The sequence below is a fragment of the Protopterus annectens genome, chromosome 17.part0, assembly GCF_019279795.1.
Source record: "Protopterus annectens isolate FY-2018-M chromosome 17.part0, PAN1.0, whole genome shotgun sequence".
Taxonomy (NCBI): Eukaryota; Metazoa; Chordata; order Ceratodontiformes; family Protopteridae; genus Protopterus; species Protopterus annectens.
In genome coordinates this window covers 815,460,596-815,482,274 of record NC_056751.1, presented here as the reverse complement: position 1 = coordinate 815,482,274, position 21,679 = coordinate 815,460,596, and the positions used below count along the sequence as shown (strand labels likewise).

Below are 21,679 nucleotides of genomic sequence, written 5' to 3'. Positions count from 1 at the left end.
TTTTATTCCTAAAGATGAAAAGCAGTCACTGTTATTCCTTTCATAAAATATATATATATGGGTCCACTTCTGCATCTTGAAATACTGAAATGTTAAATATCAGTATTCTGAGACCTGAATACTGAATCTCAAAATACTGAAATGTCAAATTTCAGTATTCTGAGACCTGAATACTGAATGGCCACAAACACGAAAAAGCAAAATAACGACAACTCAGAATAACAAAAGAAAAACAAAATAAAACTAAACATCCAACCCTCCCCCAAAATAAACAAAAACATAACTACAAAACCCAACATAAATAACAGTAACACATGATTTTGCAGGAGGGCAAGCCCGCCTGCACCCCCACACCCCTGCTACTTATATATACCAACTCTGAGGTCACACTAACATGAAAACAATATACCTATTTCTGTGCACCCTAAACTCCCATTACACATACACCCATACCCACGAGAAACACACACACTGCACATGTGAAACAGTCACCTCTCTCACCACCCACACACACACACACACACACCATCACCTACCTACCCTAACCCATTCCTACATATTCCCAAAACACTAAATAAAACTATATTCCTACCCCAAACTCTGACACACTACAAACTTACCTGGATCTCAGAACATAATGACACCTCCACTGACATCTTCAACACCCAGAAACCACAAAACATTAAAGGGACAGCACACTACAAATACAGACTGCACAATACCTACCTCACATTCGGCATCATCAGATTCAACAATGGGCAGATGATGTTCATCGTGTTACCCTGCTGCAGTCATCACACTTGGGTTACCTTGTCATCAGGCGGTCCCGCAGTCGCCTGAATTCCAAAGTCTTGGTCCGGCATTGGTTGCTGTCGCTTCTTCCCTGACGTCAGTGCGTCAGGGGTATATAAGAGGCATCCAACGCCATTTTCTTCAGTCTTTCTTGCCATGCGGTGCCTAAAGCAGAAGCAGTTCGCAAGTGCCGGTCGGCCGACACCTGAGATTTTCGAATCGAATTTCAGTCCGAAGTCTTCAAAGCTAAGTACCCCATTGGGGAATCTTTTCTTGCCTCAGTCCGATGTCAGAAAAAGTTAACAATTGCATTTCTTGTGGGAAGCAAATACCTCATAAGGGCTTTCATTCTTATTGTATACCTTGCCTAGGCCCAGACCACGACGTCACTGGTTGTCGGTTTTGTGCTAGGTTCAATAAGCGAACTATAAAGCGACGCTTTGATTTCGCATGACACTACTTCGGTAGGAAATTTAATTACACTATGCCATCGGAGCAACCGACTACCGGCGTGCATAAAAAACGCAAAGATAAAGACAGGCAGCCTAGATCCAAGCCAGACTTCGAGACTTCGGCTGGGCTGGTCGCTGGTTCTCCGGTTTTCAGTGAGGTGCCTATGCAGCCCCTGACTACTGCAGAATTGGAACCACAGACAGCTTTGGATTTTCAAGCAGAGAGTTCTAGGCCAATGCAGCCATTTTCATTAGGCCCTACCGACAACATTTCATAAGGAGAAGCCGGTGCTGTGGAAACACCTTCGGTTACAGAAGGTGTCTTCAGACCGACTACTCTCACCATAAAATCTTATGCTAAGCTTAAGACTCCTCTAAAACCAAAAAAGACTGCACATCCGTCTCCAGTTCAAGGCCCCATGCCTAAGAAACAGATGCTTAAAATGGCTGAAGATTTGATTTCTTTAATCAGGGGTTCCCAACCCCCCCCCCCAGACAAAAGGCCTAGACAAGAAGAGGATTATGCCTCCTCTGATCAAGTTTCTATTTCCTCAGGCTCCTCTGAGGAACAGGATTACTCCTTTCCCCCTTATGAAGATTCTGATGCTGAAGATTCCATTCCCTCAGCTTCTCCCCCTGAAGACTATTCCTTTGGGGAAACCTTACATACCATGAGGGAACATTTCCACTGGGAAGGTCAGGACTACTCCGAGTCAAAGAAAAGCCTCCGAGAGTTTCTTTTACTCCCCCAGCAGAGACCACTTGCTATCCCTCCAGTTTTAGACATTGTGGATAATGTTTACTTAGAATCTAGTCTAAATCCAGATTCTCTGCCTCCTGCTCCAGCCAAACCAGATAGATATTATAGAGTGCCTGACTCTCACAAATTCCTTTACAAAAGCCCTGTTGCTGACCAAGAGATAATCTCCCAGGGTCCCAAAGGGGCTAAGGCTTCTATGACTAAAAATCCTGTACCCTCTGAAAGGGACTCCAGAGCACTAGATAGGTGGGGGAAGAAGGTTTACACCTCAGCTACTCTAGCTATGAGAGCACTAAATTGTCAATTTCACATGCTGAAATACCAGCAATTCCTTATGTCTCAAATAAAACAAAAGATGAGCACGCACCCTCAACAGTCTGAATTCAAAGAAATGCAGGATCTGTTGCATGCAGCTGAACAGGTGGGCAAACATACTTTACAATGTGGATTTGATTCATTGGAAGCTTCCTGTAGAGCAGCTGTTACTGGGTCTGTTATAAGTAGGCATACTTGGTTAAAGGAGCAAACTCTGCCTGATCATGTTAAAGCAAAGTTACTAGATGCACCCTTACAGCAGGATGTCTTATTTGGGGTTAAATCAGAAGAGGTTTTAAAGAAAATGGAGGATAAGGCAAAATCTATGCAGACGGTCAAAGATTTCTTACAGGTACAACCCCCACGCTTCAGCAGAAATTGGCCAGCAAAAAATTGGTTCTTTCCAGCTTCTGATAAACCACAGAGGGGTAAATACAGACGCCCAAGGGGCAGAGGACAAGCACAAATCCCTTACAAACCTCGCCAATGGGGCACTGCAACACAAAAGGGAGGAGAAGACAGGTCCCAAACTACTAGAAGACAAACACAATGACTTAAACCTCAAACTGCCAAGCAAAAATTTCTTGGCAGCACCCTTGGGAGGAAAATTAGCATTTTTTATAGACAACTGGCGCATCATCACAAGGGACAAATGGGTCCTAGACATTATCTCACAAGGATACAGATTCCATTTCCACACCTTGCCAAGGATAAAAGGAATGCCAGACTTGCCACAAAATCAATGGGCAGAGGCACAAAAACAAATTACAGCTCTCATGGACATGAGAGCCATTCAGCTGGTAAATACACAGGAGCAAGGCCAAGGGTTTTACTCAAGGCTCTTTTTAGTCCCCAGAAAGGACAATGCTTGGAGACCCATTCTGGACCTTTCAATTCTAAACACCTTCTTGCAAGTACCCAAATTCAAGATGCTAACATTACCGCAGCTTCTTCCCATGTTGGGCAAGAAAGCTTGGCTAGTAACGTTGGACCTCAAGGAGGCATACCTGCATGTCCCTATCAGACAAAATTGCAGAAGATACCTCCATTTCATTGCAGGTTTAACCCATTACCAATTCTCTGCACTGCCCTTTGGCTTATCTACTGCACCCAGGGTCTTCACAAAATGCCTGGCACCAGTAATTGCATATTGCAGACAAAGAGGAATTCAAATATACCCATACCTGGACGACTGCCTCATCCAAGCAGAAAGCCAAAGACATTCTCTTACAACATCTGATTTTTGTAAAACACCACCTAAGTTGCCTAGGGTACACAGTAAACGAAAAGAAATCAAAATTAGTGCCCTCACAAAATATGACATTCCTGGGTGCCACCTTGAATACAATGGCCCAGATGGCTTATCTGACGCCAGACAAACAATTACAACTAACTTAATACTTCAAAATAATGGCAACAAAGACCCAACTCCCTGCAAGAAAAATACCCACGAGAAACACACACACTGCACATGTGAAACAATCACCTCTCTCACCACCCACACACACACACCATCACCTGCCTACCCTAACCCATTCCTACATATTCCCAAAATACTAAATAAAACTATATTCCTACCCCACACTCTGACACGCTACAAACATACCTGGATCTCAGAACATAATGACACCTCCACTGACATCTTCAACACCCAGAAACCACAAAACTTTAAAGGGACAGCACACTACAAATACAGACTGCACAATACCTACCTCACATTCGGCATCATCAGATTCAACAATGTGCAGATGTTCTTCGTGTTTCACTGTTGCAGTCATCTGTGAAGATTGGAGGAAGATGGGCGAAGGGTGCCAGCCTAGTCGAATAGAATTTGATACATAATTACATCAACTGTATAAATAAATGTAAAATACAGGCTTGTGTTTATAAATGAAAGAAAACACTGAGCAGTGCCAAAAGGTAGTCTAGGCAGGAGACAAGGTGAGAGATCCTTTGATGCCTTTGCCTGTGATTGAGGAGCCATTTCAGAGGGTAGCTATGGATATTGTGGGTCCTCTGAGTACCCCAAGTTCCACAGGGAAAAAGTATATCTTAGTGACTGTAGATTATGCTACATGATACCCTGAGGCAGTGGCTTTGTCCTCCATTGAGGCCGAGAAGGTGGCAAATGCTTTGTTAGAGATTTTCAGCAGGGCAGGTTTCCCAAAGGAAATACTGTCTGACAGAGGTGCCACTTTTATGTCAGACCTGCTGGCTTGTCTGTGGAAGTGCTGTGGGGTGAAGCACATGAAGACCACCCCCTACCATCCCCAGACTAATGGTCTTGTTGAGAGGTTAAACTCTACAATCAAGTCCATGCTACGGGCATTTGCAGATCAGTTTAAGAAGGAGTGGGACAAATATTTGCCCCATCTGTTGTTTACTTACAGAGAGGATCCCCAGGAATCCACAGGTTTTTCACACTTTGAGTTGCTGTACGGGCATAGGGTGAGGGGACCTCTAGATTTAATTTGAGATGAGTGGGAAGGTGAGTGTGAGTCTCGCATATGTTGTGGCATATGCCCTGAACCTCAGGGAACTCATGGGCCTGGCCCAGGAGAACCTGGCAGAAGCCCAACAACAGAAAATGGTGCGGTATGACAGGAATGCTCAAGATATAGAGTATGCTGTAGGGCAGCAGGTGATAGTTCTCATTCCTGTCAGACACAACAAGCTGTAAGCAGTTTGGGAGGGACCCTACAAAGTGGTAAGAAAGGTAAGTGATGTTAACTACATGGTGGAAGTGCTAGACAGGAGCACAAATTGTACCATGTTAATATTATGAAACCTTATCATGCTATGGAGGCCCTTGTGCTGAGCATTTGCAGTGGATTGCAGGAGGAGTCTGAGATTGTGAGTGATCTCCTCAGTGAGGCTCAGACTGACATCTTGGTGGAAGGGGTAGCAATGTCCCAGCAGCTATCTCCTACCCAGGTTTGAGAAATCTGAGCAGTGTTGCAGGAGTTTGGGGGCATGTTCACCGGGAAACCAGGGAGCACCCACCTGGTGCAGCACCAGGTGGATACAGGACCCCAAAGTCCTATCTGGCAGGCCCTTTATAGGGTGCTTGAGAGAGTCAAACAGACTCCGAGGGAGGAGGTACAGGAGATATTGGAACTAGGGTTCATTCAAGAGTCCAATAGTCCCTGGGCCTCACCAGTGGTGTTGGTGCCAAAGAAGGATGGCAGCACCAGGTTCTGTGTGGATTACAGGAAATTAAATAGTCACACAGAGTCAGATGCTTACCCCATGCCTAGGACAGATGAAGCCCTAGAGCAGCTGGGTTGGGCTAAGTATCTTACAACCATTGATCTTACCAAGGGTTACTGGCAGATGCCTTTGACTCCCAGTGCGAGAGAGAAGTCAGCCTTTGTTACTCCTTTTGGCTTGTATGAGTTCACAAATATGCCCTTTGGGATGAAGAATGCCCCAGCGACTTTCCAGAGGCTGGTAGATCATATCTTAGCAGGAGGGTTTGCCCTTGCTTACATGGATGATATTGCTATCTGCAGCCATTCCTGGCAAGAGCACCTTCAGCATGTCAGGGAGGTGTTGGGCAGACTACAGAGGGCAGGGTTGACCATTAAGCCGAGCAAATGTCAGGTAAGTAAGGCAGAGGTCTCCTACTTAGGACATAGAGTGGGAAGTGGTAAGATAAGGACAGAACCTGCCAAAGTGGAAGCCATTCAGGCATGGCCTGCACATGTTACCAAAAAGCAGGTGAGGGCATTCTTAGGGACAGCAGGGTACTACAGAAAGTTTGTCCCTAGTTATAGTACCATAGCTGCTCCCCTCAAAGACCTGACAAGGAAGAACAGGCCAAATAAGTTAGTGTGGACCACAGCATGTGAGCAGGCATTTCAGAAGCTTAAGGAAGCTTTGGGAGGACCCCCTGTGTTAGCCAGTCCAGACTATAGCAAAGAATTTGTTGTGCAGGTGGATGCTTCAAACTATAGGGTGGGGGCTGTACTTAGCCAGATTTCTTCAGAGGGAGAAGAGCACCCAGTGGTTTATCTCAGTTGTAGGCTCCAACCCCGGGAGGAAAGCTATGCAACTGTAGAAAAGGAATGTCTAGCCATAGTGTGGGCACTACAAAAACTTCAGCCTTATCTGTTTGGAAGAAAATTCACTGTGATGACAGATCACAACCCTCTAAGATGGTTAAACAGAGCCAGTCAGCAAAATGCCAAGTTGCTAAGATGAAGCCTGGGGTTGCAAGCATATATGTCAGTGCAGCACTGCAGTGGGAGTAGCAGTGCCAATGCAGATGGGCTCTCAAGACAGGGAATGGGGTGAGGTACACCCAGATAGACCTGACATGATGTTTCTCAAGGGGCACTTGAGTTCCCTGGGGGGGGGGGGGTGTGAAGATTGGAGGAAGATGGGCGAAGGCTGCCAGCCTAATCAAATAGAATTTGCAACATAATTCTATCAACTGTATGAATAAATGTAAAATACAGGCTTGTGTTTTTAAATGAAAGAAAACACTATAAAATGTGAACTTCAAGATTTTTGCAACATTGCCATCTGCTGTAAGGAAAACCAAGCCAAGCATTTCAAATGAGTCTTTTGAAGTTGGAAAAATATTATGAATCTCGTTGATGTTTTACAAGTCGGCTCCAGTGGGTCTGGATGAAGGTTTCATGCCCATTATATTAAGGTTAAAGTTAAGGTCCAGAATTTACATGTGGAAGATGCTTTATTGCTCTGGTTTATGCTTGAGTGTATATGTGAAATTCCTTGTATTGTTGTAGTTTCCTGAGCAGGTGTTAGCTTTCTAAATAATGCAGTGTGTGGCCTGAGAAAACCTGAGTGTCAAAATGATGTAATTTGGGAGGGCCCCAGCAGAGCTGTTGGTTAGAGTTTAAAAACTGTTGTTCAATGAGAAACTGTGAGCATTTTGATCTTGGAAATCTAACCCAGCACTGCTTGCTCTTTATGTTTGTAAGTAGGATTATAGCACTGTGTTTTCTCTTTTAGCTGAAGATTAGAAAGTTAGATTAAGTGTTTTTTCTTTGACATCAGACCTGTCCTACTGTATTACTTTAAGTTTCTGTGTGATTTCTGAACTCTTAGATATATCTGTGGTGAAGTAGTATTGTCTTCTGTTTTAATTATTTATTATTAAATATTCTAAAAATCTTTACCTGTGGCTGGCTTGTATAGAGAAGTAGGCTCTAGAGTACATTGCATATTTATAGAGTTCATTGTAATAGGCCACTCTAAAATAAGCCTTAGACGGAATAGTCACATTACCAGTTGGATAATAATATTGCACAGTAATAATTGGAAACCCTTTTAAGGGCCTTTTAGTAGCTGATAATATTAGCTGATGGTGGCAGAAATTACTACCGTATAGTCTGGTTAAAGGGGCACAGCTGGAGAATCTGTGCCAGCCCTTCCCAGGAGTGTCTGTGAAGTTGTATAAATACTTATCTGAAAGTGTGGGTGTGTGTCAGCTACCTGGGCAGGGACACAAAGCACTGGTTGGAGAGAGAGGGTACTGGAGATTAGCTTGCCAGCTTGGCTAAGATCTGGACCCTATAGTTGTGCCAGTGGGGAGTCTTATTGGGGACCTGGTGAGCAAGGGAGCAACCAGCCCCAGACTGACTGTGATGTCTGTGTGCACTTAAGGGAAGTTGTACTTTACTGTGTGTATTAGTTATCCTTTCCTCTTCTAGGAGTCGCCCTCTCTGGTGTCAATGATGAGGATTGGGGCTCCTTGATTGCTGGGCCAGGGCACAGGCATAACATCATCACATTTGGGTTATTCCTGGTAGGGTATCCCTCGGCCGGCACGAATACCAGAGACTTAGTATTTCTGCGTCAGTTGCTGTCACTTGAGGACTGATGTCAGGTTGTCAGTGGTATAAAGTAAGGCAGCCGACGCCATTACATCAGTCTTTCTTGCCATGGAGCCTGAAGCAGAAGCAGTTCAGATGAGTGCTGGTCGGCTGCTACCTGAGTTTTTGTTTCTGAATTGAAGTTGAAGTCTTTGAAAGCTAAATATCCTGTTGATATCCTTTTTTCTTGCACTAACCGATGTCAGAAAAAAGTTAATAATTGTCTCACCTGTGGAAAGCAAGCACCACACTGGGATTTCCACTCTTACTGCATCACTTGTCTAGGCCCAGACCACAACGTCCCTCATAGTCGCTTCTGTGCTTTGTTTAATGCCAGAACTATCCATCATCGGGGCCTTACTGTAGCCAGATATTTCCGTTTACAGTCCTCGAATTTTGATATGGCTTTGGTAAGCCATCCAACAGCAGATCTTCGGTAAAAGCGTAAATATAAAGACAGAGACAGACTGCACAGGACAATACCTTCTGATGACGCTTCCGTTAAGCTAGTTCTCCAGAGCTCAGTGAGATGCTTTCACAGCCCGTGATGCGCACTTCAGTTAATTAGCAGGCCAGTACTGAGACCCTTTTGGAGTCTGGTATGCTGCAGAACTCTTCTTCGTCTAAGGATCCTGTGGTCGTCTTTACCTTGGATGGGTCTGGAGCCACTGAGCAGGCACTGTCTTCTGAGGAAGTCCTTCGCAACTCAGAATCCCAACATAAACTGACGCCTTCTTTTGTGACTACCGTCCTTTCGAAAACTACCGAGTTTCTTAGGCCCAGGGGTCAAACCACACCCAAGAAACCGACTACCCACTCTCAGGCGCCTGCTCCCTTGTCTCAGTCTCAAATGCTTAAAATGGCAGAAGACCTTATGATGCTGATTAGGGGAAGCCAAGCCACCCCCTCCAAAAGCAAAAGAGATCTGTATCCAGTAGTTTTGTCTGAACAAGAGTCAGATGAATCCAGTGCATCTGACTATGAAAACATGCAGCCCCTCTCCACATATGAGGATTCTGATGCAGAGGAATCCATTCCTTCAGCCTCTCCTCCAGTGGAATTTTTTTGGGGAAACCCTTCATACCTTAAGGGAGCATTTCCAATGGCAGAGTCAAGACTACCCTAAGTCTAAAAAGAGACTCAGGGAATTCCTGATCTTCCACAACACAGACCCTTAGCCATCCCCCCTGTCCTGGATGTGGTGGATGACGTTTTCCTTGACTTCAGCTTGGCTCCAGATGCCCTCCATCCTGCTCCCAGAAAACCAGACAGATACTACAGAGTCCCTGACTCACACAAATATTTGTTTAAAAATCCAACAGCTGACCCTGAGGTCATTTCTTAAGGGCCAAAAGGGATTAAAGCAACCTCTGCTAAGAATCCCACCCCCTCAGACAGGGATTCCAGAGCACTGGACAGATGGGGTAAAAAAGTATACACTTCAGCTACTCTTGCTATCAGGGCACTAATATCAGTTCCATATGCTTAAATATCAGCAACATACCTTGGAACTCCTTAAACAAGAAATGTCCTCCTTTCCTGCATGGGCAGAATCAAAAGAATTACAAGCCTTAATGCATTCTGCAAGTCAAGTAACTAAACACACTTTGCACTGTGGTTTTGACGCCCTAGAAGCTTCTTGCAGGGAAGCAGTCACTGGATCTGTCATTAGAAGACATGCATGGCTTAAGGAACAACCTCTGCCAGACCATGTCAAATCTAAATTGTTGGATGCACCCTTGCACAAAGATAACTTAGTTGGCACTAAAGCAGAAGAGGTCTTAAAAAAGAATAAAAGAAAAAGCAAAATCTATGCAGACAGTTAAAGATTTCTTACAGGTTCAGCCCCCTAGGTTCAGCAGACATTTTCCCCGACAAGCACTGGTCCTTTCCTGCTCTGAATAAACAGGCCCAGCCCAGGCCCTGTGGAAACAGACCCCCCAGACAGCAGCCCCAAGGGTTACAGAGATCAAAGCAGTGGACCACTTCCACTGCAAAACCAATGAGTTCTAAGCCCACCCTTATGGTAGGAACTCGCAATGACTTGCCTCCTCCTCCTGACCTCACCTCTGCCCTCCTTCACATACCCCTAGGAGGCAAAATCTCCTTTCACTCAAGCACCTGTGCCACCATTACCAAGGACCAATGGGTTCTGAACATTGTGTCTCAGGGGTACAAATTCCCTTCTAACCCCAAAAGGGTTCCCAGATTTACCGCCATATCAGTGGGCAGAGGATCAAAAGCAAATCGATTCCCTGCTCTCCTTGGGGGCAGTAGAGCACATTCCTGCAGAGCAGATAGGTCAAGGCTTCTATGCCAGACTTTTTCTTGTGCCCAGAAAAGAGGGCACCTGGCACCCCATCCTCAATCTATCCATTCTAAATGCCTTCCTGGTGATCCCAAAATTTGGAATGCTCACCCTCCAGCAGCCGCTACCCATGCTCTCCAAGGACGCTTGGCTAAACTCTCGGGACCTAAAAGAGGCCTACCTCCACATTCCTATCAGGGAGTCCTACAGAAAATATCTCCGCTTCAGAGCAGGATCTCAACACTTTCAGTTCTCTGTGATGCCCTTTGGCTTATATACTGCTCCCAGAGTTTTCACAAAATGCCTGGCTCCAGCCATTGCCTTTTTCAGACAAAGAAATATTCAAATTTACCCCTACTTAGACGACTGTCTTAATCAGGCAGACATCCAGGGCAAGCTGCTCAAAGACCTGGCCTTTGTAAATAATCTACTAACTTCCCTAGGGTATACAATCAATGAAAAGAAATCCAAACAGGTACCCACCCAAAAGATAATATTCCTGGGAGCAAGTCTGGACACAGCATCCCAGATGGCATACCTTACACCAGACAAACAAATTTTTCTGTCACCTTAATTCTCTCAACTGGCCACCAGGTCCCAGCTTTCTGCAAGGAAAATCCTGCAAGCCCTGGGGTTCATGGCCTCTTGCATACTCCTCATTCCATATGCCAGACTGCATATGAGGAAACTTCAGTGGTACCTAAAGAGCCTTTGGTGTCAATACTCAAGATGTGGAAACTCTTCTACCTATAATTCCTTGCCTGAGAAAGGAATTTCTTTGGTGGGGAACAGCCTGCTCCCACAAGGGACTGCCTTTCTCCCCACACCCTGCCACTCAGACCCTCACCACAGATGCCTCAGACTATGCTTGGGGTGCACACCTGGACAGCAAGTGCATACAGGGCCAATGGAGCACACAGCAAATCCCCGTGCACATCAGTCAAAAGGAGACGATGGCTGTGCAGCAGGCCTTGATAGCTTTCAAACCCCTTATCTCTCCAGGGGTACTCCTGATCAAAGCAAACAACACCACTGTGATGTGGTACATCAACAAGCAGGGAGGGGCTCACTCCTACCCTCTGTGCAGGCTGGCCATGACCCTTTGGCTCACAGCCTCTTCCATGCAACTACACCTGTTAGCACAATACCTACCAGGATCTCTCTCAACTCCCTAACAGACCAATTAAGCAGAGAGTTTTTGGAACCACATGAGTGGCAGCTAAACAGAAGTACTTTCTTCCTAATAACTCAGAAATGGGGAACCCCAAAGGACAACCTCTTTGCCTCCCACACCAACCACCAGCTCAGCAAATTCTGCACCAGGGAACATCACTGCATGACTTGGAAAGTGGATGCCCTGTCCTCCCCCTGGGTAAACCTGTCTGTCTATGCCTTTCCTCCCCTACCTCTCATCCCCAGGGTACTGCTCAAAATAAGGGAGGAAAAACCAAGGACCATTCTCATAGCTCCAGACTGGCCCAGACAGCACTGGTACCCCTTGCTGCACAGCTTGTCCCTGCTGCCTCCATGGCATCTTCCTCAGATTCCAAACCTCCTAACCCAGAGGGAAGGGGAATTCACGCACACCAATTGCAGACAATCAATTTGGCAGCTTGGCTTTTTCCCTAACCCCGTACCAATCTGCCATCCTCAGTAAACAGGTTCTGGAGGTTATCTGAGAGGCCAGATGCCCTGGCACCCAGAAAGTCTTATGCAGATAAATGGAAAAGGTTCTACACCTGGATCCAGGTGAAGGGGCCAATACAGTATAGCCCTCCATCCCTCATTACTTAGCTGACCTAATTTCTCCTCTATAAAAATTCATGCCTCTGCTGTTTTTGCACATTTTCACAGAGAAGCCTCTTTTCTCATACTCTCTGATTAAAAATTTCCACAGAGGGGCTAGCAACTTGAGGCCCCCCAGAAGGGCAGCAACACCAGCTTGGGACCTTAACTTTGTTTTAGAAAAGCTCACCCTCAAACCTTTTGAACCAGCTTCTTCTGCAGAGCTAAAATTTCTCTCCTGGAAGACAGCCTTCCTTCTGGCCTTTACTTCAGCCAGAAGAGTCTCTGAGCTGCAAGCACTCATAGCTGTGGAACCCTTCATCATTTTGCATGCAGACAGGGTATCCCTCAGAACTAATCCATCCTTCATGCCCAAGGTAGTGACCAGACCAATCCATTCATTTGCCCACCTTCTTTCCTAACCCCCAAAACAAGGGGGAAAGGATTCTGCAATCTCTGGATGTGCACTGACAGCTCAGATACTATCTGGACAGGACTAACCCCTTCAGAAATTCTGATCAATTGCTCGATAATTTTGCTACAGGGGCAGAAGGCAAAGCCATCTCCAAGCAAACCATTTCCAAATAGATAGCACACTGCATCCATTTCTGCTACAAGCAGCATGGCAAGCCTCCCCCCAGGGGGGTCAGGACACCCTCCAACAGAGCAGCCTCCACCTCTGCAGCTTTCCTCAGAGGGGTCCTCACCAAGGACATCCTGGAGGCTGCCACCTGGACATCTCTTCACACTTTTACCAAGCATTACTACCTGCCTCTCTTCTCCAAATCCAGGGCAGGGTTTGCCTCTGCAGTCTTGCAGGGCATGCTAGCCAGCCCCTAGTTCCTTGACTGCCTCCACCCTTTTCCTCAGCTTTGGGAATCTATCCAAATGTGATGAATGCAACAGTGAAACACGAAGAACATAGTACAGTTGTGTACACTTACCATAAATGTAGATGTTCGAGTGTATTCACTGTTGCAGTCCTGGTTTCCCTCCCTCCAGCCCCCTTTGTTTTTTGTTACCATTCTTCCTTATTGTTCTCCTTTCAAGGGACATATTGGTATTTATTTTCCACTGGTGGGATTCTTTCACCAGAACCTGGCGTCCTACTTTGGGGGCTCCTTGACAGGTTAGGGCAAGAAAAACTGATGTAATGGCATCAGCTGGCTTACGTTATACCACTGATGACCTGACGTCAGTCCACAAGTGACAGCAACTGACACAGAAATACTAAGTCTCTGGTATTCATGCTGGTCGATGGCTACTCTGACAGGGATAACCCAAATGTGGTGACTGCAACAGTGAAGACACTCGAACATCTACATTTATGGTAAGTGTACACAACTGTACTTTTCAAACAATGGCACTTTCAACATTCTGGTCTCGGGATACTGAAATTCGACATTTCAGTATTTCAAGACTCAGAAGTGCACCCATATAGATATAGATATATATAGACACATATGTGGGTCGCCTTCGGAAGATCAAAGTTTCAGAAAATTGAACTTCAATATAGTTGAGACCATATGATCTGCCTTCCCAAACACCAAAGCTTTTGTGTGCAGATCACGGTACAGTGGGGATCAGGGAATTTACCCTTTTCCTCCACTGTAGTGCAGTCTCAGAGTTAGTATATATAGTAAGCAGGGGGTACAAAGAGTGCAGGGGAACTTTCCCCCCTGCAAAAATGTAGATTAGCATTTTGTCTTGTTTGAGTTTTCAGAAAGGCGATCATATGGTCTCAACCATATGAAGTTCTACTTTCTGAAAAGTGGATCTTCTGACACAGATATATTTACAAAATCTTCAGATATTAAATCCCCATGTCCTTCCACTCTCTATCCACTACTGCTATGCCCCCAGAGCAATTCTTCCTCTTTCTGTATCACAATGAATCCCTATACCAAAAGCACCATTCATTTTAAAATCAAAAAGACTTTTTGAAAATACCTCTTGCCATTCTTTCACAGTCTTCCCAACTATTTCTCCACCTCTCAGTCTTTTCATCATCCATTTTGTAAGCTACTTGTCCTGGTGAGGGTCATGGTGGTATTATGTAGAGCAGAGCAGATTAAACTTTTTCTCCAGAAACAATTTCCAGCTTCTTTTTGGGAATCCACAGGCCTTTCCCTGCCATTAGAGAGCTGTAATATTTCCAGTGTGTGTCTGAGGTCTGTTCCAAGTCCGCATCTTGTGGACTGTGCCTTTTGCACATGCCATAGGAACTAACCAGGTTGTATTCTCAGTACGTCTCCTGAGCACATCAACTGGCTTCTCTCCATTTGGCGATATAGTGGCTCAATGGATGCCTAAAAAGAAGGGAAGAAGGAAAAAAAAGAGGAAATGAACTATCGGTCAATACAGGACTTTGACAACGATAAAACTGCTACCAGCTTAGACAACGAAATGAAGTGCACGAAGAAACAAACGTTCACTTATTGATGGCTGAAATGCAGAAAATTAGCAGTAATCTCCAGAAATAGATTGTGAAATTGGACCAGAGGGAAAAAATACACTTTATTCTGATTAATTGTCAAAAATGGAGATGAATGTGACAGAACTTAAAAAGAAGTTTAGCTTTACAAGGCTGTATCCTTTGACATTCCTTCCGCCTCCTGTCAATGTCTTCCAAAGGCTAGTCAGAACAATGCCTTTCAGTCCTCTCCTTAGTCAATGGAAGGTTTGCCAGTCATTCTTCATGGAGTTGATACACTTGTTTCACACATGAGCCTTTGGTTTGTTGACAGACATAGCTGCTGCCTTCCTGGCCTGTCTGTACCTATCAGTGTAATCTAAAGAACTACCTGCCAGCATTGCATGGAAGGCTTGTTTCATTTGCATGACTGTTTCCCTTCATTGCTTGTGTCTAGGTGAGTCCTAGGCTTATCTCATTAACAAGCATGGATCACCTTTCAGCCTGAGCTCTTGCTGTTACCTCATCAACAGAAGTCTTGAACAGGGTCCATTCAAACGTCATGTTCTTGACCTCCTCTGGGATAAGGAAGAAAGTCATATAGAGGTGAAATTCAACTCTTCCCTACAGAAATGTGTGCATTGCATTCCCTGGGCACTAGAAGTTCTTTATCTAAGGTTGCCAGCTTTTGAATCCCAAAATTGGAATGGTCAAGCTGGCACAGGCCACTGAATTCCATCTTCCCCATGCTTTACCCCTACAACACCTGTGCCTCTGATCAAACACAGGTAAGCTGGGCTGCAGTAAGGGCTCCACAGGGCTACTCTTTTATTTTTATTTATTTCTTTTTTGCGAGTCGTGGCCTTTTTAAAATACATACATGTGTGATTTTATTGGAAAACCATATATCTAACCAGTGCAAGGCACTACACTTTACTTTTTGCCAAAATCAAAACTCACTATTGCAGTATTTTAGTTGTTTTTACTGATTTATATAATATTTAGGTTTCCAATTCAAAATAATTGTTTTATCTCTGTATTAGAAATTTAGTTAAATATGTTTTGTCCTAAAATCTCTGGACACTTGCTATTTTCCATGATTTTTTTTTCAAGAGAAAATGCCTAATTAGAGACTGGCTTAAGTAAAGAGGGTCAAGTCATAACCCTACTGTCACTCTGCCAGCCCAGTTATCAGGAATTTTGTAAATAATTCAATGTCATTGTGAGTATTGATATGATTTATACAGAACTGTGTGTAAAGTACTGAGCTAAAATGTAACAACAGCATGCCCTATTGGAATAGAACAGGGATGTATCTGCAGTAGTGTGACTGTTTAGATGTATATGTTTAATGGAAACTGAAATACAGGAGATTAACTTGAAAAACATTCAGAGAAAATAGTGGAAATTAAGTTGTTGTTATAATTGCTGGGCCATAAACAGAAGATGCTATCTCTCAATTTCAATGCAGTATCAGACACAATGTCTAGAGCTAGAAATGTTTTGTATTGTCTTCAAAGAGAAGTAATTGCTAGGTTTGAAATGTAGAAGTGTTTTATGACTTCCAGGATCTGCAAGCATCTGAAGGCTATGTATTTTCAAGGAGAGATGTTAAATGCTACCAGCTGCAGTGGGTTGTTTTTTAGCTTGGAAACTAAAGTCAGATGACAAAAAAGTGATGTCATCCAAGCTAACCCAGCAGTAATATTTGATATTAATTTAAGAACTCTCTGAGAGAGAGAGAGAGAGAGAGAGAGAGGTGCATTTTTCTATTTTGTCTTTGACCTAGCAAGAACATCACTCATTACCACTTCTGCACTTGCCTTGCTGTAAGTAAATTATTAGGGCATAGTGAATCTTTTTAGATTCAGATAGGAATATAGTTATGTGTAGCTTGGATGTTTATTTATTTGAGACTGTCCTTCAATGTTTTAAATATTTCCTGTGATTTTGAACTCTGATGTAACTGATTACTTACTGAGTATTGTTTTTTTTATGATTTATTATTAAATATATTTAAACCTTTTAACTGTGGCTGATCTGTTTAGAGATATTTATCTCTATACTTGCATATCTATATAGTGACGCTGTATAGGACACTCCTAAATAGCCTTGCTTTTGGTCAGACTACCATTTGGATTAATAGTAACATTACACAGTAGGATTAGACACCCTTTATTAAGGGCCTTAAAGTAGCTGATAAGTAGTGGCTGCTGGCAGTATAAACTACCTTATAGTCTGGGCAGGAGGGGGCATAGCCAGTAAACCTGTGACAGCCTTTTCCAAGAGTGTGTGTGTGTTTGCATATAAATCAAATCTCAAGGAGTGTGTGTGTGTCAGCTACTTGGGCAGGGGCACAAAGCACTGGTTGGACAGAGAGGGTAGTGGATATCTTGGGGTTTATTTCACTCAGCTGAGATCTCAACCCTATAGCAGTGCCAGTGTGGAGTCTTTTTGGGGATCTGGATAAAGGGAGAAACCAGCCACAGACTGACCGTGATCTCTGTGTTCTCTTAAGGGAAATTGCACATTATTGTGTGTGTACTTGTCATCCTCCCAGCGTGTACGTTCCCCACTGTTGCCAGTGGTGAGAATTGAAGCTCCTTGAGTACTGGACTAGTGCAGGGGCATCACACCTACTTTTATTACCTGCCTTAATTTCTTGCATTTTAATTCTTCCTGTCTTGTGTCTTAAAACAAACGATACATTTATTTCTGTTTTAGCTTCCATATTCTCATCTTCCATCTGCCCCCAGTAATTTAAATCATGCTGTCGTGTAGTGTGCCATAAATTACATCCCTCACTAAGCCATGCCAGCTGTGTTATCACTGCCCTCAGGAGGTGTGCAGCTTCCCTACTAAGTGGATCACCATTTATGCAGCATGAGCCAGTCAGGCCTATACAGTGCTTATTATAGTGAGCCTTGGATGCCTCCTACTCCCAGGATTGTTAAGCTGGCATAAGCCACTGAGTCCCATCCTCCCTCATGCTGCCCCTCCAACACCCATGCCTCTGATCAAACACAGGTGATCTGGGGTGCAGTAAGGGCTTTATCCCTTTGCTTCATGGGGCCACTCTTTTTTTTTTTTTTAATGGCTTTTGTGCCCATCCAAGCCAAGCCAAGACTTTATCCCCAAAAAGAAACCCCAGTCAGAAGCCCCTGTCAATGAGGGACACAGGTGGAACCCCTGGGATAAATTTGTGGTTTGCCATCCAGTCATCATGGTTGCACTTGAAGAGGGTCAGTGAGGTACTCTGCTTGATGTTTATGGGAAGTCTATTCCAGAGACGGGGCAACCTCTGTGAGACAAACCTGTCCATCCAGCAGGTTTTGTTGATGTCGCATATTAGATTCAGGGCTTTTGAGTGGGTAATGCATGAGGGGTTAGACTTACAGATATGGAGAATCTCTAGTAGGGCAGGGTCTGAGATTGCCATGTAGGTAAGACACACATCACCTCTGAGAAATCTGTACGATACCAAGAAGAATGACAGTGATTTGAGCATGTCCACATAAGGCAGATGTTGGAGGCCATGTATTTTCTTTGTCAGGTATTTTTGTGGCCTTTCCAGTTGATGCAAATGTTTGGAGAAGTACATACCAAACTGGGCGTTATACTCAGTTACTGGTCTAATGAGGGAGGAGTATAGAGAGGTAATAACCTCCTTTTTTCTGGATGCAATCCCTTTACTTATGAGATGAAACAACTAAAAGGCTTTTCTGACCACTGCCGCTGCATGATGGTCAAACATGAGATTGTTGCCAATCTGAGTACCCATGTTTCTCACAACAGATTGTGTGCTTAGGGGCTTGCTGTTGATCTGGTAATCAGTAGGGGCCATCTTTTTGCCAGATGGTATGGTGATACTTTTTTTTTGTGTTTAACTTGAGGCTATAACTTTAGCACCAGTCAGTTGCTGTGAGACCCTCTTTCAGTATGTTAACATCATTTGGGGAGTCAGTGACAGCACCCAACTTACAGTCATCCACAATCTTGGTCAGCCACAGGCCTTTTGTCTTTGGACCTCTGAGAAGTAGATGCCAAACAGTAGGGGTCCCAGGACAGATTGCTGGGGGATTCCACTAGTGACAGGTCTGCTATCAGAGGTGGTGGCACCTATTTTGACCTTCAGGATCCTGTCTGTGAGCCAGTTGGCCACCCACTTGATGAGATAGGGATTTAAGCCAAGTTGTGTTAGCTTTTCGATGATGCCCAAGTGAGGGATTGTGTCAAAAGCCATAGCCAAGTCAATGTGTACCGACTTTCCTTCATCTAGTGCCTTGGTAATAGTCTTAAAGAAGTCAACCAGGTTCAACAGGCAAGCTCTGCCCTTGATGAATCCAACCCGGGTGGGGTCAAGTGCTTGGATATTGCCTATGTCCTTGTTTATGAGAGCCATAATAATACGCTCCATGGCTTTACAGATCAGACTTGTTAAGCTAATGGGGCAGTAGTTTCCAGGGTCAGTAGTGGCACTACCTTTTGCAAGGGGATGACAATGGTAGTTCTCCACTCTGCTGGAATGAAGCCTGTACTTAGGCTCTGGTTAATAGGGTGCTCCATGGCAAAGCTAGTTCTTGCTGGAAATGATGAATAATACAGCCTGGAATACTATCAGGTCCCATGGATTCTGTGTTCTTTGCCTTGGATAGGGCCTTTAACAGTTGATCTACAGAGATGTGAGGTGCAGGACAAGTATCAGGGATGTCACAAAGGCCTTTGGGGGTGACGGGGGTGAAGTTGGCACTGAACCCATCTGCTAGCAGGTTGCCTAAATCAACAGGATCAGTGTAAGTGATACTGTTAAGTACTAATTTGGAATGAACCTGGGCTTTGCCATGTAGGTTCCTGACATAACTGAAGAAGGCGTTGTAGTTTCCCTTAGTTTCGCAGGTTAGTTTTGATTTATAATTGGCTTTGGAGGTTTTCACTAGTGATCTAATTTGCTTGTTGAGGCTAAGGAGGGAGATTTCCAATTTGGAATTTGTTCCTTTTTACCCTTGGACAACAGTTTCTTCCTTTTGTTGTAAACCTGTTGATAGAGGATGTCCACCAGACAGGTTTATGTTTCCTTGAGGTGCAAGTTTTAGTTCTGTTGGGTATGGCTCAATCCATGCAGTTGTACAGGTGCTTGTATACTGCATTGGCGTTCTGTTCAGCATAGTTGTCTGCATTCTGTGAGAGTGGTAGTGGTGTGAAGCTACTGAAACCCTCCCTTAGGAGGTTGTAGTCAGCTTTTGAGAAGATTTTTAGCTTGATCACAGCTGGGGGGGGGGGGGGTTGGGGGGGACAGAAACTTCGAATGATACTGACCGATGATCTGATCTCACCAGGGAATGGGAGTGGTGCAGTGGTCACCTATGATGGTGAGAACCAATTCCAGAATATTATCTCCCCTTCTGGGTGATGAGATTAGCTGGTCTAATGTGTTAGAACCGATGAAGTCAAGGAATCATTGGGTTAGTGCATTAGTACAGGAATAGTTCACCCAGTCTATGGTGGGGTAGTTGAAGTTACCAAGGATCAGGGTGTTAGGGGGTACCTTGATGGAATCAAGTAGATCCAGGTAGGAGGAGTGGGTGTTCTGAGTCATGGGAGGGGTCTATAGCTGGCTGTAACTTGGATGGGTGTCTTGCCAGCTGTTAGCTACACCTGGAGTAGTTCCAGTGCATCATGCTGGCAAACCAGTGTGGATGTGTGCTTGTCCTTAATTAAGATAGAGACTCCACCATACTTAGTCTTCCCAAGCTAATTTTGGGGTCAGAATGTGTGGAATGAGGTATAGCCTGGGAAGGCAGGGGTGCTGTCCTCAGCCCTGAACCAAGTTTCCTTGACTGCACAGACATAGGCATCTTCCATTGCAAGGAGAGCCTCCAGTGAGTGTATTTTCAGTTTAAGGCTCTTAATGTTAGGCAGCATGACCTTCAATTTACTTTTTGACAGATCTTTTATGTTGGAAGATTTGTCTTTAGGACATGGCCTAAAAAAGACACAATGGGGAGGCAAGAGCCTTGGTCAGGATCTGGAATCCCAGTGGTGACAGGTTGAGGCCATATCTGACAAAGCATCGAGGCCTGGCAACCATGTCATCCTAAGCAGATAGATATTGGATTCCCTTGGAATGACACCAGAAACTATGTCAATTGCTGAAGTCAATTATTTTTTGTTGGTATTGTGGTATCATTCCTGGTGAAGGTAGGATGCTCTTTTGGCCTAGGGTCATACCTACCTGGGACACATCCTCTGAGAGCTTAATCATGTCTCTCTTCATGTAGTCCGGGGAGGTATATCGCAAGTCATTCACACCAACATGGACAATGACAGAGTCATAATTGTAATTGTTGTGGAGAGACTTAAGTGCATGCGTGATGTGGCGGATTCTGCCACCAGAAAGACAATTGATCGTCTCCTTCTCAATTCTGGTGAGGGGGACATTGGTGTGTCTCACAATTGAGTTGCCAATGAATAGTACATTTGGTTTGACATTATGCCTTGTGGGGTGTATTGGTTTATTGTTTTGCCTTAGGTGCTGTGTTTGTGAGACACAGGTGTGATGTGTTTGGCGCTGTGTATAGAGTTTGTTTGAGTGTGTTTTGGACGTCTGCTGTTTAGTTAAGTTTTTATTGAAGACCTCTGCATAGGTGGGTGTGTCTTGTGCTTGGCTATGTGATGTGACTGGTGTGGTGTTTGTGTTGGCAATCTCCTCTTTGTCAGGAGTACTGACTGTGGCATGAGAGAGCATGGATTCCAAGTTACTGATGTAAATGCATTTCTTGCAAGTAGAAGAATTATGTGCTAGGACAAGAGGGCTGTCAGTAAACATGAGGCATTTGCTGCACTGTCTCAATATGCCCATGTCAACCAGGCTGGCAGAAGAAACTGATGGGAATTTTCCAGACATAGTGTTCCAAATACTTGGGTGGACTTATGGAGAGAGGGTTTTGATAAGGGTTTGTCCATAAGAGTATAGACCACAAAAACCTTCTTAAATGAGAATGTGGCCCTGCA

At 44.4% G+C, this 21,679-nt stretch overlaps 1 protein-coding gene across 1 annotated transcript in view; it reads left to right on the top strand.

Moving 5' to 3' along the window:
* SBF2 (SET binding factor 2) overlaps nucleotides 1-21,679 on the top strand; it is a 3,151,758-nt gene that overhangs the window by 1,443,793 nt on the left and 1,686,286 nt on the right. The window contains exon 6 of the mRNA XM_044058929.1: nucleotides 19,914-19,950. Within this exon, the coding sequence (XP_043914864.1) occupies nucleotides 19,914-19,950 (37 nt within the window). The remainder of the gene's footprint in view (nucleotides 1-19,913; nucleotides 19,951-21,679) is intronic.